The sequence below is a fragment of the Carassius gibelio genome, chromosome B22 (genome assembly GCF_023724105.1).
Source record: "Carassius gibelio isolate Cgi1373 ecotype wild population from Czech Republic chromosome B22, carGib1.2-hapl.c, whole genome shotgun sequence".
Classification (NCBI taxonomy): Eukaryota; Metazoa; Chordata; class Actinopteri; order Cypriniformes; family Cyprinidae; genus Carassius; species Carassius gibelio.
In genome coordinates this window covers 12,647,152-12,664,756 of record NC_068417.1, presented here as the reverse complement: position 1 = coordinate 12,664,756, position 17,605 = coordinate 12,647,152, and the positions used below count along the sequence as shown (strand labels likewise).

The 17,605-nt window shown below is 38.9% G+C and overlaps 1 protein-coding gene across 1 annotated transcript in view; it reads left to right on the top strand.

The window, feature by feature from the left end:
- The first annotated feature begins 10,670 nt into the window (after positions 1-10,670).
- LOC127987108 (uncharacterized) overlaps positions 10,671-17,605 on the top strand; it is a 60,454-nt gene continuing 53,519 nt past the window's right edge. Inside the window, exon 1 of the mRNA XM_052589404.1 lies at positions 10,671-10,747. Within this exon, the coding sequence (XP_052445364.1) occupies positions 10,705-10,747 (43 nt within the window). The 5' untranslated portion in view covers positions 10,671-10,704. The remainder of the gene's footprint in view (positions 10,748-17,605) is intronic.

Sequence of the window (17,605 nt, the reverse complement as noted above, 5' to 3'; positions counted from 1 at the left end):
AAAACATCTGATTCTTCATCGAAGCAATTTATTAAAATCTTTCAACAGCAACTTGGTCTTCCACTGCTTATTTTCAAAGTTCAATTCAGATGCTTCACTCAGATGCTTAGCTTAATAACCTAAACAGAGACTATATAAATATGAGTCACTACACGCAGTAATACAGTCATTTAAAGAGGTTTTAACTTGTTTAGATTACAACCAATGTTAATAGAAAACTCACAAATCAGAAGTACAGTACAAACCGGTTTAACACTAAATCAAATGCATTTACTGCACATGACCAGATAGCATGTTAAATGCTAAACCTGCTAGCATTAATAAACAACTTGCAAGACATTCACAATTGGTCTTTTAAACGGTTTATGTTCAATAAAAGAGTCTTTATCCTACCAGTAGCTTCTATAAAGTTGAACACATTGTGGCTTTTCACCGCCGTCTCAGCATTTGGTTTACTCCAAACTCAATGGTTACATCCATACATGCTTTAGCAATCTTTCTCCAGTATCAGTATCACCACCAACTTGGGTAGGAGAAGCACATTCACCTTGCCAACAGAGATCCCTCTGCTCACCACTACACAGCAAAATCCCCAGTGTTAATTTAACACTCTGAGTGTGGATTATATAAACACTGAAGCAGTGTTAAAAGTAACACTGAAGCAGAGTTGAAGTTAATGAGATAATTAAGAAGTTAATTGAGTTATGATTGACCATTATTGAAGACACCTGATGTTAACAAGCAGAATCACCAAACGAGAAAAATCACAATTTGTGTGTCACCATTATAGTGGTCAGTGTTTGCTTTAGTTGGTACTTTGACCCTTCAGTTATTAACTTTAGATTTTGTGTGGCTGTGGTAATTGAGTTATACCATACAGACAGACCACAGCAAAGGCAATCTTATGGTATTGATTGTGGTTTGGACTAATTGTCATGGATTGACCTGAATGCCTGAGTTCTGGTTTCTTTACTGTGTACATAAATAAGATGGATAAAAAGTGATCCAGCATTTTTGCCATAATATGACATGTTTTTAAAACTTAGTTCTACATAAAGAAAGAGTTCTTTAGTTTAGACACACAGACATCAAGAATCAGCGTGAGCATCACAACAACGGTGACCATCAAAAAAGCATGTTGTAGCCAATAAAAACTCATCCATGGCTCCCATCATGCATTGCGGCATGAATAAATTATGAGCTGATCTGTCTTTTTAACTTTTTATTCTAACTATATTTTATTTTTGCTGTTTTTATGTGAATTTTTAGTATCTAGTTTTGTGATGTTCAGAGTAGATCTGTTTATCTGGATATGCTGTTTGTCACCGTTTTTGAGATTCATATGCTGATTCTTGTTATTTGTGTGTGCCTAAAATTAAAACTCTCTAATAAAAAAAAAATCTGAATCACAGAATCACAAGAGATGCCTACAAAATGTATAGAAAATACAGACTCTTTCGTTGTGTAATCAAAGCTGATTAAGAAGAGAAGAGACTGTAAAAGAGTTCAATAATTAAGTTCAAGCAACAATTACATTAAAACATAATCATCAACACCCAGTGATTTTTGCTCTTGGCTTGACACACAAACTTTTAATTTAAAAAGTCACAAGCCAAGATCCCAACTAAAGCAAACACTGACCACTATAATGGTGACACACAAATTGTGATTTTCTCGTTTGGTGAGTCTGCTTGTTAACATCAGGTGTCTTCAATAATGCTCAATCATAACTCAATTAACTTCTTAATTATCTCATTAACTTCAACTCTGCTTCAGTGTTACTTTTAACACTGCTTCAGTGTTTATATAATCCACACTCAGAGTGTTAAATTAACACTGGGGATTTTGCTGTGTAATCACCAAAGCACACCTGGTTCAATTTAACATGTGAAGTTTTGATGGCCAATCAGCTTCCTGAATTTCTCCAGGTTATACTGCGGGTTCACAACCAATAGATTTACTGCTTTTGAGGAATATATCTCACTCAATTCCTAAATGAACTTAACACCTCCCACTTGACCTACTGGTCAGATGACCCAAGGAGGTCACAAACACACACACACACACACAAACACACATCTTGGCAGGACTTGATTCTCTTTGTTCTTCAACAGGAATCAAAACCACCAAGCGTCTAACATCTCGGTGCAGAATTGTAGCTGGGATCTTGTTACATAGTTTCTTCACCGGTTTGACATCCTTGGTCTTTTCTGCTCGACTTGGTTTAACCATTGATACTGGGTAGCTGGGAAATGCTCTCACCATTACATCCCTTACTATTCCTTTCTTGTCTACATTTAAACGGATGACTCTGGCCAACTTTTACTGGCCTCTTAAAGCGTTCTGGTCAGCCAGCCATGCCACATCTCCCACAGCAACATTTCGCTCCTTAGTATGCAACTTGTTTCTTACATATATGTTAGGCCCTGCTGACTGACACCATCTTCTCCAGAACTTGTTGACATTTTCCTGGATAACTCTTAGTCTTTTGTATGGATAACCTTCAAACTCAAAACTTCCTTGATCTCCTCTTTTCCCAGTATGTCCCAGAAGAAGAGAGTTTGGACTTACGTATTCCACGCAGTCTTCTCGACTTTGTGTCCTTGCATCCATTGGTCTTTCATTGACCAAATTAGCTGCAGTGTAAAGAAAGGTTTGACATTCCCCCCCCATGTCATAACTCCATTACATCCCAGATTCTGGAGGGCTCGCTTAACCAGACGGACAGCTGCTTCTGCTGCTCCACTTCTGTGAGAGGAATCTGCAAGGATGAATTTTCCAAGACCACTCTGTGCTATACTTGGCTGCTTCAGTTTATAACTTTAACTTGTCTTGTTGTTCTAGGAACCGGTGAAGATCTTCAAGAACAGACTTGGCCCCAATAAAATTTGACCCAGAGTCTGACCACAATTTCCTTGGATGTCCCCTTAAAGCTGTAAATCTTTGGTATGCCGGCATAAATCCTTCTGTTGATTGATTACTAACAATATCAGTATGAATAGCTCTTGATGCCATACAACAGAAGACAGTTCCTCAAACTTTCAGTCCCGTCCTCTTCTTTACCTCATATTTTACTTCATAAGGCCCAAACAAATCCAGAGTTGTAAACTCAAAAGGTGCAGCCGGTTCAAACTGCTCTGATGGAAGGTTTCCCATAATCTGTTGGCATTGCTTTACCCTTGCCTTTCTGCAGATCACACAGTAGTTGACAGATTTCTTTGCCAATCTGCGGCCTTTTACCACCCAAGCTTTTCTTCTCATCCTTAACAAAGTTCCAGCCACTCCTTCATGGTTTACTTTATGAGCTTCCTGAGCCAGAAGCTTAGACACATATGCATTATATGGTAAGATTGGGACTGCAGTTTTGTCCTCATTGAAGGTCTGAATTCTTCTTCCACAAACAGTCAATAGTTTCCATCTTTGTACACAGCCAACCTGCTGAGGGTAGTATTAGGAAAGATCACATTCTCCTGGGAAGCTAGAAAGAGGTCTACATAAGCATTTTCCTGTTCATGTCCTGTCAAGACAGGTTCTTTAAGCCCTTCTACCAGAGACTTTGCCTCCAACTACTTTTCATTTCCAACCACTTCTTGACCGCTCTACGCACCCAAGCAGTAACTCTTACCAATCTGGACAATCTGTTGAATTTTTCCACATGAATTAACTTACTTGTTACTAAACCATCAAACAGCCCTCCCTATGAAACATCCTTCTGCCTTTTCTTTCCCTTAGCAGAGGTACCGGAGTCTACAGTGGGATGCCATGATTCAGCTTTTCCTCCATCCATATGATCCATTACTTTACATTCCTCCAAGGAAACGGCACCCTCTTTTTCCTTGGCCAGGCTCCTGGTAAGAACTAAAGACAATGCTTTCCTTTGACTTTTGTTAATACTCTCTCTTGCTGCAATTGCAACCTCAGCAGCTGACTTCATTGGCCATTTTTCCACTGGCCATTTCAGGAACACTGGCCCTCTCTGCCATGCATAATCTTCTTTGAGCTCTTTTGGACTGCATCCGCTTGTGATAATTTCTGCAATGTTTAAGTCACCTGGGATCCACCACAAATCTTTAACAGGCGTAGTTCTCTGGATCTCTCCAATTCTATTTGCAAAGAAGGACTGATAGCCATAGCTAACCCGCTGAATAGCTCCCAACACTGTTTGGCTGTCGACCAGATGGAACCATTGGTCAATCTCCACTTGGCAATGCTTCTCAATATATTTTCTAAGTCTAGCTGCTTACACTGCACCACACATTTCAGCCTTAACTGCTTCTCCCTTTTGATCCAAAGGAGTCAATTTAGCCTTGGATTCAACTAGCCTCACCTCAGTGTCTTGGTCTGTTTCCCACCTGAAATATGTTACAGCTCCATAGGTCTTATCACTTCCATCAGAGAATGTTATTGCCAGTAGTTTTCCTTTCCAGCCTGCAGGTGTTAATCCTCTGAGGACCTTTATCTTGCCAAGCTGAACATACTCTTCAAGCAATTTAATGCCTTCTTCTCTGAGACTTTCTGACAGTGGTTTATCCCATGGTCAGGTTTCCACATCCTACTTCCTGAAATGCTTTTCGCACAAGGATAGCCCCTTTTTGCTTAACAGGTGTGACCATGCCAATCGGATCATACAGCCCCGCTACCTGACTCAATAGTTCTCTTCTAGTCAAAGGATTAGGAGTCTTGGCCCTAATCTCCTCTTTAAGGAGGTTTTGTCCTACTCTCATTTTTAATTGAGGTCATGATGTAAAGTTTATCTTCCTCTGCTAGATACCCAAGTCCTAGGGCCTTGTTGTCCTTGTCCCTCAGCTGGTTTGGTAGTTCAGAATTCGGTCTTCTGCTGCCAACTTTCTCACCATCAGCAGGGTTCTAACTTTGTTCTGACCGCACCCAGTGCTTCAAGAAAAACCCTCCAGCTCTTAGGATCTCCTCAACACCTTCAATTATTTTATCCAGCTCTTCCAGATGATTGTGGGATGTTAAAATATCATCTACATAACTATCTGCTTCGATAACTTTGCGTGCTTCATGTAGATGAGAGAATTTTGTCAATTTTGCAGTTTCTCGCATGGCTAGCTGTGCAATGCACCCTGCTGGTCGATCACCAATGTTAACTCTAGTGATTGCATATTCTCCTATTTCTTCACTTTGATCATATCTCCACAGGAACCAATGTAGTTGCAATTATCTCTCCTCCAAACATACAGAATTGTACATTTTCCTGATATCTTCAAGGGCAGCATAAACCCCTTTTCTAAACCTTAGAAGGAGAGCTCTGATGGAATTAAGAACATCTGGACCCTTCAGAAGAAGATCATTCATACTCACTCGTTAAAATTTTTGACTGCTGTTCCATACCAGGCTCACTGGAGTAGTAACTGAGTGAGGATTTGGTGCAATTAAGTGGCTCACATATCACACTGGTCCATTCCAGCTATTGATCATATCCTCAGTTAGCTTGATCGCTGCTCCTTGCTCCACAATTTCATGGACTTGAGCTGCATAAGCAATTTGCCAATCTGGCTCCCTCCTCAGCTGCTTTTCTGTTCTCAGAAATTTTGCCTCAACTCCACTCCTATTATTGGGAAGGGAAGCTGGATCTTCTGCCCAGGGGTATTTTGAATGCCATTGAGGAGAACTGCTGTGCACATCTCCCTCTACATAGGTAAGACACTCTTTTATAATCTCAAGTTCTCTTTCCTCTGCCAGTGTCATCTCCTTACCACCTGGTTGACAGTTTCCACAGCGACAGGCTCCACACATCGGTTCACAAGCTGCCCCAATGCTATCCCATTTCCACCATTCCAAGAACTCATGGTTGCCAGCAGCTGCAATATTTGTCTCAGCTCTGGCTTCCTGAAGTAGTTGGGCAGCCTTAGACTCCGCTTGCAATTCAGGTCCTCCCATTGTCTCCTCATATTTTACTGCGGCTGTTCTCATTGAGCGAGCAAAATGTGTCTTTGACTCATATGCAGTGTAATGGGTATGGGTGTGTTCCTTTCTTGGTATTTGGTTTTGTTTTTCCTTGTGTTGCAGGCGGCCGCAGAGATACAGGACACCTGACTCCCATTAGGAGGTGGAGATAAATATCATGGTTTCATGCAATGAGGGGGGCACGGAGAGTAGACATCATCTCCGGTTGGCCTCGGGTTGCCTCGCTTTGGGATCGATCGTTGTCTGCCTTTTGTATTGTGAAAACCCCTAGATTTTGTAATAAATATTAATTATATCAATTCAGTGGTGTGGCTGTCCCATCTCTGTTGCGGTTACGAGCTGGCCGTAACAAATTGGGGGCTCTACATCTATTTCTTCAAATAGGTCTGGATGTGCACCGCCCACTGTCTTTCCCAAAGGACGGTCCCATAAGACAAGATCCCCTACAACCTTCACTCTTTGCGGGGCTAGTCTTCCTTCTCGGTGGCTTATAAGTAGTTCAATCTCTTTTGGTCTTACCAGCTCCCCATGTTTGACTTCTGGGAAAAACCTCTGCAGTTGTGTACAGTTATGCTTTGTTGTTCTGATGCATCTGATTCCTGGGCTGGGGACACAAAGAAGACTTGAGCATAGCAAAACTGGAACAAAACTATGTCTGTTTACTGACGTTATGTAAATTCAACACAGAAAAGTAATGCATCATTCACCTATGTTGTGCATTAGAAGGGGTTTTCATAGCGTGTGCATCAAAGGGTTAAAATGTTTATATTGAATCATTCATAGCCTTAAAGCTGACAAAATTGGAAACCACTTGGGTGTCAACTGTCAGGAGACATATTTATTTGCACAAAATAGGACCGTTGCTCAAGAGAAATACAAAATTATTGTTTTAAATGTAAATATAATAGCAAAGGTAACACAGAAACAATGGACCTGAGACAAGGTCCCTGAAATAATCAGTCCTCAGCCTTCTACTTTAGGCCCACATGTCATGATGGGTGATTTATTTATTTTTATTATTATTATTTATTCATTTATTTATTTGCTACAAAAAGATCAGGAGCAATAGCAAGCGTTATAGAACCTGCAAAAGTTATGACAAAAGTGACTGTTTATCACACATAAAAAGTGCATGCATGATTTTTATTTTATGAATGCTCTTCTATTTTTTCTCTATGTACCTTCAGCATTAATGGTGCCTTCACAGCAGTCCAAGTTACCTTTGCCAAGGGCACTGACACAACCCCATACCATGACAGACACTGGCTTTTGGACTTGTTGCTGGTAACAGTCTGGATGATCTTTTTCTTCTTTGGTCCGGAGCACACGGCATCCATTCCTCCCAAAAAATACCTGAAATACTGATTCATCTGACCACAGTACACATTTCCACTGTGTGATGGTCCATCCCAGATGCCTCAGAGCCCAGAGAAGTCGACGGCGCTTCTGGACACTGTTAACATAGGGCTTCCTTGTGGCACAGTACAGTTGTAACTGGCATTTGTGGATGTAACTACGTATTGTGGTACTTGACAAAGGTTTGCCAAAGTAGTCCTGAGCCCATGTGGTGATATCGCTTATAGATGAATGACGATTCTTGATGCAGTGCCGCCTGAGGGATCGGAGATCACGGTTGTTCAGCTTAAGCTTGCGCCCTTGTCCTTTACGCAGTGAAATTCCTCCAGATTCCTTGAATATTTTAATTGTGTTATGCACTGTTGAATGTGAAATTTCCAAATCTCTTCCTATCTTTCTTTGAGGAAAATTGTTTTTAAACATTTCAATAATTTTCTCACGTATTTGTTGGCAAACTGGCGATCCTCGGCCCATCTTTGCTCCTAAAGGATTAGACCTTTCTTAGATGCTGCTTTTGTACCACATCATAACTACAATCAGCTGTTGACATCACCTGTTTCAAATCACATCATTATTTAACCATTTTACCTCAATACTAGCCATAAATTGCTCCTGTCCCAACTTTTTTTTAAATGTGTTGCAGGTCTGAATGACAGGAAAGGATGCATATTTACAAATGACATGTTGACCAGACAAACCATGAAATATTTTGTGTTCAAAAATATTTTTTGAACACCAGACAAACCATGAAATATATTTAAATGTCTGTAAATGTAAATAAATGTCTGCAATGAAATACAAGTCAAAGTAAATTTAGAAATCATTACTTTCTTTTTTCTATTTGCGTTTTCCATACTGTCCCAACTTTTTCTGATTTGGGGTTGTAATTACTGGGATGATGCTTCACCTGGGAGTTGGTCCCTTACGCTGTGTATAGAGAGCACAGGTCCCTCATTTCCTTTTATTCTCTGTGTGATGTATCCCAATGAACGCAGATGTGAACACTGTCAGAAACGAAACTACAACAGCATTTAAGCAGTGGTGGGCCGTCAGGGCCTGCAGGGCTTCTCTGCTAAAATATGATTTTCTAACATTAATGATTACAAATGACAAACCAGTCAGATAGTATGACTCTGTGACATTATAAGCTTACAGTAACGGGTGATTTAATATTCCCATTACAGATAAAAGTGTTTTATCATTAATAAGCACAACTAAAGCTCATTTTAGCATCTCAAGAATAATATACTAATATATGTGTTAGTTCAGTGGAAATGATGGAGTAGCTTCTCACTGATGTTTTGATGCTTTCAGACTGTGTTCTGTCTTTCTCCATCTGTAGGAAAAATATGAATCACACAAGGTAAAGAGAGATTAATTAACAGTGTTATAGGCCTCCCTGTGATTACAACAGTATCCAGTTAATAACGAGATGTACAGTAAAGTGTAACACTTTTATTATACTTTATATTACACTTTATATTATAACGCTATTATAATTTAAAGAATATATATATATATATTTTATTTTATTTAGAAAAGCACTTGAGGTTGCATCAACCTTGTAGTTACAAGCAGTTATCACAGTAAAACCTACTGGAGAACAATAACCGGACCATTACATTAATCAGCTTCCTTTTTTACACTACACTTAATTGATGTCCCAATCAGTCTCAGTCTCCATCAAACAAATGTCATTTGGATTATGGGATGAGTTATGGGATCACTTCATCATTCTCTTGGAAGACAACAACGATTCACAGAAGGTAAAGAAATAAGCAGGACTGATGAATCTCTGACAATAAATAAATAAATAAATGAATGAATGAATGAATGAATGAATGAATAAATAAATAAATAAATAAATAAATAAATAAATTCTACACACACGGAATTAATACCAGAGACGAGCTGACAATAAGAGTTTACTGATCGATCATCAGTGGTTTGTTTTTGTTTGAACTGATTAATGACGCCATCTGGAGGATTATTACAGAACAGCAGCTAAACAACATCAACGTGTCTCATTGATGTTCTTTTTCATGTATTTCAGTGAATATGTCATATATATATATATATATATATATATATATATATATATATATATATATATATATATATATATATATAATTTATTTATTTATTTTTATTTTATTATTATCATTACATGCCTAAAGGACATACTAAAGAAAAGTATTGAGCCACCACCACATATCTTATTTTAAACATTTAAAAAGAAAAGAAAAGAAAAGAAAAGAAAAGTCATCCCACACTCTGTTCTGGCTTCTAAACTAATGTTAAGGGTTTATTTCCGGAATCTGGTGTATTGTGGCCATCTGGTGGTCAAACACTGAATAGACGTTAATATTTCATTTGATTAATTATTTATATATCTTTTATTTTCATTTTATTTATTTATTCAGGAGATGTGGTTTGATCTGTTGGGTTAAAAAAACAAACAAAAAAAGCTTCTGCATTTCTATATTCAAACCCGTGGTTTGTGTGAGTGTGATCTGATGATACTGCACACCTGTGTTGTGTTGTGTGTTTTATTGTGTGTTGTGTTGTGTGCTGTGTGTTGTATTGTGTGTTGTGTTGTGTGGTGAAGTGTGAAATAAACACTGGAGTCAGTCTGCTGCTGCTTCAGTGCTCTTTCTTTTATTTTGTGTGGAAACAAGCAGTTATTATCCGTTACCTGCTCCTGCTAAACTTGCTCATGACACCAGTTCACCCACAACTGTGATGCACACAGAACACATGGAGATTTGTTTTTAGTCCTTTCTTCACATACATATTAGTTTTTTACAGAAAAACAGTTATAATAAACACCTGTTACAATGGCATTTTATACTTTCAAGAGCAAAATATTAAACGAGCAAAAAAAAATATTTGCAATTTTGTCTTCTTGGAATTGTAAGGTTCTGTCTGACATTTTTGTCAAAACTGAGTTTTTCACATATTATTCTGTGCCAGCTTATTTACATTGTGTGTTTTTTTTTAAATGTGTACACTTATTTAGGGACTCTTATTTCAATACAGTCAAATGGAAAGCAAAAACTCTGAAGATCTATCTCGAAACTACTCAGAATGCAGAGAGAACCTTATGATTCCAAGGGGACAATTTATTACTGCAAATAATATATATTATCAATCACCTTTCTTTCCCATTCTGACATTCAGTTTGGAGTTCAGGAGATTGTCTTGACCAGGAGCACACCCCTAAAATATATATATATAAAACTGAATATTTATAACCAATGCAAGCCGAAGTGTGTGCATGTTTAGTGAGTGAGTGGTGCTCAAATATGATTGGTGGATGAATCACATGCAACACTGTTGCAGTTTAACACTGTCCTGTGGGTTCTCAGTCTGACACATACACAAGTGTTCAGACACGTCAAGTGCTGTTATCTGAACATGGTTCGCATGTTTGTTTTGTTCAGCTTGTTTCATCTGCTTGGTAAGTTATAATCATATTCATTTTATGACATCACTTCTCGCTTTAGTTTTAATTTAATAGATTTTATTTAACAGTCTTTTTTAAACATCCAGAGCATTTCCAAAATAACTTTCACAATAAATGCAAAACAACATATTGTAAAAAATATGGCAGATTCAACAAAAGTGAATCTGTTTTAATTTTAAATAATTCATGACCATAATTTGCCACATTATAATTATAAACAATGACACTGAAATGATGACTGATTGATCTGAAGAGGGACTGATGACGGATGCTTCACGCGATACTGTAATCTGTTGTGTATATATCTGTGCTGTTTTACATGTGTAAGCAGAGTGTATGTTTAGAAATCGAGGGCTTTAAAGATTGAACTGAGCTGCAGTTTTGTACTGTGTGCAATATTTAAGAAAAACATCAGATCTGTGACTGTGTTCATCAGGTGTGTTTAGTGATATGGTTACAATTAAGACACAATTTCACCATATGGTCTGAAAACTGAATTGTGAAGTGTTACACAGACTGTGAAACAATGCAACTTTGCCATAAAACCAAGAAGAAGAATCAAAGGGAAATCATGCAGTTGTGGTTTCCCCCCTCAGCTGAGACCGGAAAAAGAAAGTAGGCTGAGAAAGGAAGTAGGCTAACCATTACAGCAAAGCAAAACAACTGCTCCGTATCTGCAAGAGACTATCTCTAAGACATCAGAAGTTAAAATGATGAGAAGTGATACAGTGCTCATTCTGTTCGCTTTTCTCGTTTTTCGTAAGACATCAATTTGTGTCTGTATTTTCAATCTTTTACGTTTTCCGAGATGAAAAATGACGCGTTTCCAAATCTTTTCACCAACATTTCAAAATATTTTCTTTTATTTCATTCAGGACAGTTTAAAACATTAGTTTAATATATAAATAAAACCTATATAAATCCTCTTTATGTATCATGGATTATAATTTTTAGTTTTTCCTGTTTTGGACTGTAGAAATGGCGGACGAAAGTGACGCGGTTTCTTTAAAGCGCTTGTGATCGCTTAACTCTTGTTAAAGCTACAAGTAGGCATGTATTATTTTTCTTAATCAGTGTTCAAATGAAACATGTAGTTCAGTCAATGTGGTATAATTAATTGTGAATTTGTCATTTGCCCATTCAAATGCACCACGAATATAAATAAAATGGATTGTTTTTCAGCATAATTTTTTATATATATATATATATATATATATATATATATATATATATATATATATATATATATATATACAAGCACTATAGGCAAAATTATTGATATTAAGGTATGTATTATTTAATTATATGCACTGGTTGATTTCGAAATTTAGGCTAATTTGCTTCTATGCCTTGTCTTGTTATTACACCTATACAGCAATGCTTTGCATCTATATTTTAATTACAGTATATAAGTTAAGAGGCTGTTTTCTAAAAATGAGTATTTTTTTTTTTTTTTGCTCTCTCATGTACTGTATTGAGTCAGAGATCTCCACTTAAGCAGCAATTACATACACCAAATTCTACAGCTAAGAATCCTCCCTTTGTTTTAATGGAAGAAGACGGTGTAAAAGTATGGCCAAATATGGTATACATTGTATTAATGTTGCAAACTATATTGCCTGGCCTACTGGGAAGGAGATGTGACCAGACTATGAACGCAACTCGCAAAATCTCAAGTTAAGCCTTTTTCTCCCTATGAAACCCAATATATGAAAACTTTTAATATGGTTTAATGCATTGAGACAGTGTTTCCCAATCCTGGGCCTGGAGAACCCCCGACATTGCACATTTGAGATGTGTCCCTATTTAAACACACCTGATTCAACTAATCAGCTCATCAGTGAAGACTCCAAGACCTCAAATGTGCGTCAATAAGCATACACCTTATTAATAAAGCATAGCCTACTATTTACACAAAAGCAGAAGAGCCCAGAAAATGAACGTAATGCATATATCAGTGTAATGTTTGAGGTGCAAAGGCTTTAACATTTGAAAAACATTATAAAGTTGCTTTGCTCCATTGCTACACTCTGCTGCCAATTTCCACAGACACAGTTGTTGCTGCCTGCCACAGACTTGCGGGACTTTTGAAGTGGCAATGGCATCAGCTGCCCGCCGAGTTACATAATTTGTGGTAATGATGCTGAACAAAACTATATGCAAATATTTTAGAAACATCTATAATCAAATGTAGCTTTTACAATACAAATATTACACAGAGATATATGTAGACAGATTTCCGCAGCTGATGTTTATGAATAAATCTTTAGCCTACCTCTCCAGTGGTTATGTGAGTGTGTGTGTGTGTGTGTGGAATAGTTTTCGAAGGAAGGAAATTTCTTCATGTGAAACTTTGTACATTGCATTCTTATTCTGACATTTAACATGCAATTTAGCGCAATTTGCTTCCATATTCTGGGCTATTCTGGTTGTCTAAATACTGTAGTAGACTATATGTTGATTATTAATAAGGTGTGTCCTCCAACGTCAATGTAATATTAGTATACAAGGCTCTGTAAGCGGTTAGGGTTCTGTAATGAATGAAGAAAAACTAATGGGTTATGATAAGTAAAAACCACCAAAGGTCCCACAGATGAAAATTTCAAAAATTTCAAAGTGTTGCAAATCCCAAATGAGAGCCAGTGCTTCCTTCTCAATCACAGAATAATTAAGTTGGTAAGCACTAAACTTTCTAAAAAAAGAATCCAACTGGGTGATCAATGCCATCTTCAGAAAGCTTTAGCAACATATTTTGCTTTTAAAGACGGACACTCATTCTTCCAGTGACCAAACGCACGGCAATAATTACACTGGTTTTCTCTGTCTTTCTCTCCAACAGAGAAACTACGTAGTCGATCAGATGAAGCACGCACTATTTTAGAAGACCTGCTAGGATCATAAGATTCTTTCTGAACACTTTCTCCAAAAGAGGTTTTATGAATCAGAAAGAAATCATCAGCCATAATGGCTGCCTCATATGCGGTGTCAGGTTTTTTCTTACTAATATATGTTGCTACTCTTTGTGAAACTGAGTTTTTAAACTTTTCAAGCAACATCAAGTCCTTCAAATCATCTAACGTCTTCACATTCAGAAGCTGTAAACCAACGACTGAAATAAACGGAAATATCATGTACAAACTCAACATGCGTTTGACTATCTTTTTTTTCCAGGACCTAAATTTTTGCCTATAGGCCTCTGGAACAAATTCATATGCCCTCAACACTGCATTCTTAACGGTCAAATAATCATTAGCATCTTCTACACCAAGAGATGCATATGCTTCTTGAGTTTTGCCTGTAAAAACAGACTGCAACATAAGCGTATGTTCCTCATCAGGCCACTTTCCTGCATCGGCCACACGCTCAAATAACAAAAGGAAGCATTCGACATCTTTCTCGTCAAACCTAGGGATCAATCTCATATTAGTCACTACATCAAATTTACACAAAGTCAAGTACCGGGCAGCGATATCACCCTGGAGACCAAGACCAGTTTCCCACTGACGCTAAGCAGGGCTGAGCCTGGGCGGTACCTGGATGGGAGACCTCTGAGAAAACTAGGTTGCTGCTGGAAGAGGTGCTAGTGAGGCTAGCAGGGGGTGCTCACCCTGTGGTCTGTGTGGGTCCTAGCGCCCCAGTGTAGTGATGGGGACACTATACTGTCAACAAGCACCGTCCTTCGGATGAGACCTTAAACCGAGGTCCTGAATCTCTGTGGTCATTAAAAATCCCCGGATGTCTTTCGAAAAGAGTAGAGGTGTGACCTCGGCATCCTGGCTCAATTCGCCCATTGGCCTCTGACCATCATGGCCTCCTAACAATCCCCATATCCGCTGATTGGCTTCATCACTCTGTCTCCTCTCCACCAGTAAGCTGGTGTGTGGTGGGCGTTCTGGCGTAATATGGCTGCCGTCGCATCATCCAGGTGGATGCTGCACACTGGTGGTGGATGAGGAGATACCCCCTCTCTATTTAAAGCGCTTTGAGTGTCTAGAAAAGCGCTATATAAAATGAAAGGAATTATTATTAAGTCACGGTCTACAACTCCCATTACCCCAAGTTTTCCTCCTCGCAATAAGTTTGTCAGGGGGACCACCACTGTAGAAAAATTCCTACAAAAACAACGATAAAACCCTACCATTCCAAGAAACCGCATTAAGCAAACTTTCAGATGGAGCACTAATAAACTCCCCAATTTTTAAGGCCATGGTCAAACAACAAATTGGCTACATAATTTTTCCAAACATATTTGAGGGGTAGAATTTGGATAAGCAATTCCCTCTAACTAAACTTCAAAACTACATAAACTCATCCCTAATCTTCATACAGTTACTTGCAGTGGGTTCTTATACACCATAAACCAGTGTTTGCAATAGCAACCGATTAACAAGTCACTACCACAAAACACAGATGTGTTCCTGAGACAACTGCTCTGACTGCTTTCACCGTACAAAAAAAATAAACTAAAATAAAAAAGGTCGGAGTATCCCGTTAAGGATACCTCGCTAAGCCTAACCAGGGAAAAGCAAATCCAATAATAAACTTCCCCTCTAAATATATACAAAGAGTAGCCAATACTTACCAAACCTGAACTCCCGCAGAGCAACAAAAACAAACCAACCAACCACTATATCCTCCAGAATTTGTAGAACCAAATATTAAACATTACCGAAAGAGCAAACAGAAATATTAATTTAACGAATCAATCATCAAATCAATAAAACTGAGTAATATTTTTACCAAACAAATCACTTAAATTTAAGGACGAGTCCCCACATTTGTCATGACCGGCTCAAAGCTGTGACAAATGGGAAGGAGGACATAGTCAGGTTGGTATGTTGCAACAAAGATATTTATTAATATAAATAAAGAACATAAAATAAGAAATCAACAAACCAAAACACAATTCCGTCAAACAAACAAGTGGTCCAAGCGTCCCACAGAACCGAGTTAAACTAATCATAACCTCAAAATGGACAAAGCAAAACCAAACAACCGGGAGTCCACCACCCACACCAATGTAACAACAATGAGTCTTACAGAATAATTAACTCAAATGATATATAGGGAATTTGAATAATTAATCAGGAATATGATTAATTTATATCTCAGATCTCTTACTGTAAATTACTGCAAATCAAACCGTGGTATGTCCAGCAAACCACTGTAGACCTATCAATTTTCAATAAAGTTATCACGCCTTATAATTCAAGGAAAAGTATTCTCTGGCCATGAAAATATTATCCTATCCTTATGATAAATTTAGTTTCTAAATTTAGAGCTTGTAGCTATAGATCAGACATCTCAGTGACTCGTAATGTGAGTGGGGTGGAGTCCAAGCCAATCGTCAGTATATGGGTTTTTAATAATTAAACTAGTAATACATCAAACTACAAATCACACAGAGTAAATATGCGTACAACGATACAAACAGTAAGCTTTATACAATACATAACGAATCCAAATAAAAGAGAGAGAGAGAGAGAGAGAGAGAGAGAGAATAGAATGAGATCACTTAAGGAGCTCAGGTATGAAAATCATAGTCAGTAACTTTTGGAAGCCAACAACAAATCAGATCATAACAACACTTTAAAGCAGCATTTAAATCTCCATAGAGAAAGTGATACTTGCAAAAGTGTCCAATGTGAGCGTGGCGTGAGATCGGCGTCGAGCTTGTGAGCTTTGCGCGCTGTTCCCGTTGAAACAGCCATGTGCCATGAAACGGAGGCCATGTGACGCGCGTGCACGCTGCGCTGGCTCTTGGCGTGAGCGTGGAGCACGTGGTCCTTTGTTCTGTCCTCGCGCGGTATTTGAAAGGTTCAACAAACATTGTTCCAGAATTCGTCTTCCTTGCGTGGAGAGGCGAATAGTTGAATAAACTTAGTAAAGAAAAGAAACGAACGAAACGAAAGCTTCTAAAGGAGCCATGAAAATGGCTTTTTCTCTCAGCCCCTGTGCTGAGGGGGGGGGCTTGCGCTATGAGCGCGGCGCGAGGCCGCGCGGAGGGTCGCACAGGAGAGCAGCGTGTCCGAGAACCAAGAACGAGAAGAAGAGGAAGAAGAGAGAGAAGAGAAGGAGGACCTTGTTTGGTCAATTCTTATAGCTTGAAATAGTTCACGCCCCTTTTTCGCGTAAACAGCCAATGAAAGTCCGCGATCTGAAGCGGAGGGAAAAGTTCCTTTGTCTCCAGTGTTGGAATGTGGTTGGGGGTTTTCATTTCTTCTTTGAAGCTCTCTTGGGCATCGTGAATAATTTAAGTCCAGCCAGGCTGGCGCCAGGCCAGACACTTGGTGCAAAAAGAGTTTCATTTGGAAAATCTGAATTAAACACATGAATCGATGATCTGCATATCCGTTACACATCCCCCTTCCGTCAGATGAAGTCCCTGTGTGGACATCATCGGACGGCAATCATCAGGATGGGCAGATGACAAGTGAATCGTGATGGTCATGCAGCAGGTGGGTCATGATGACAGGTGGTTCCTGAAGCTGAGGATTCAGCTTGGTGAGGTTCGGTATTGTCTTTGACTTTGCGTCCCTTTTCCGGGGATTCCATCGGAGACCTCCAGCCACAGTTGTCGTGAGTTTGGCTGTAGAGGTTTGCATCTCGTTGAGTATCCTGTATAGGATGAAGGTCACGCCAAGAGTCAGGGCGGGACCAATGACGGTGGAGATGCACCGTGCAGTGTCGGGAGCAGTCCAGGCTCGGACCGCAGATGACTGGTTCAGAACGGGCTGTCGAGGCTGTGCTTGGAGGGCTGTGTCGACAGGAGTAATGTCAATGTGTTGGGTGGTACCTTTCAGTACTTGGTCCAGCAGGTTGGCATGGGTGGCGGTGTCATGCTGGTCGTAG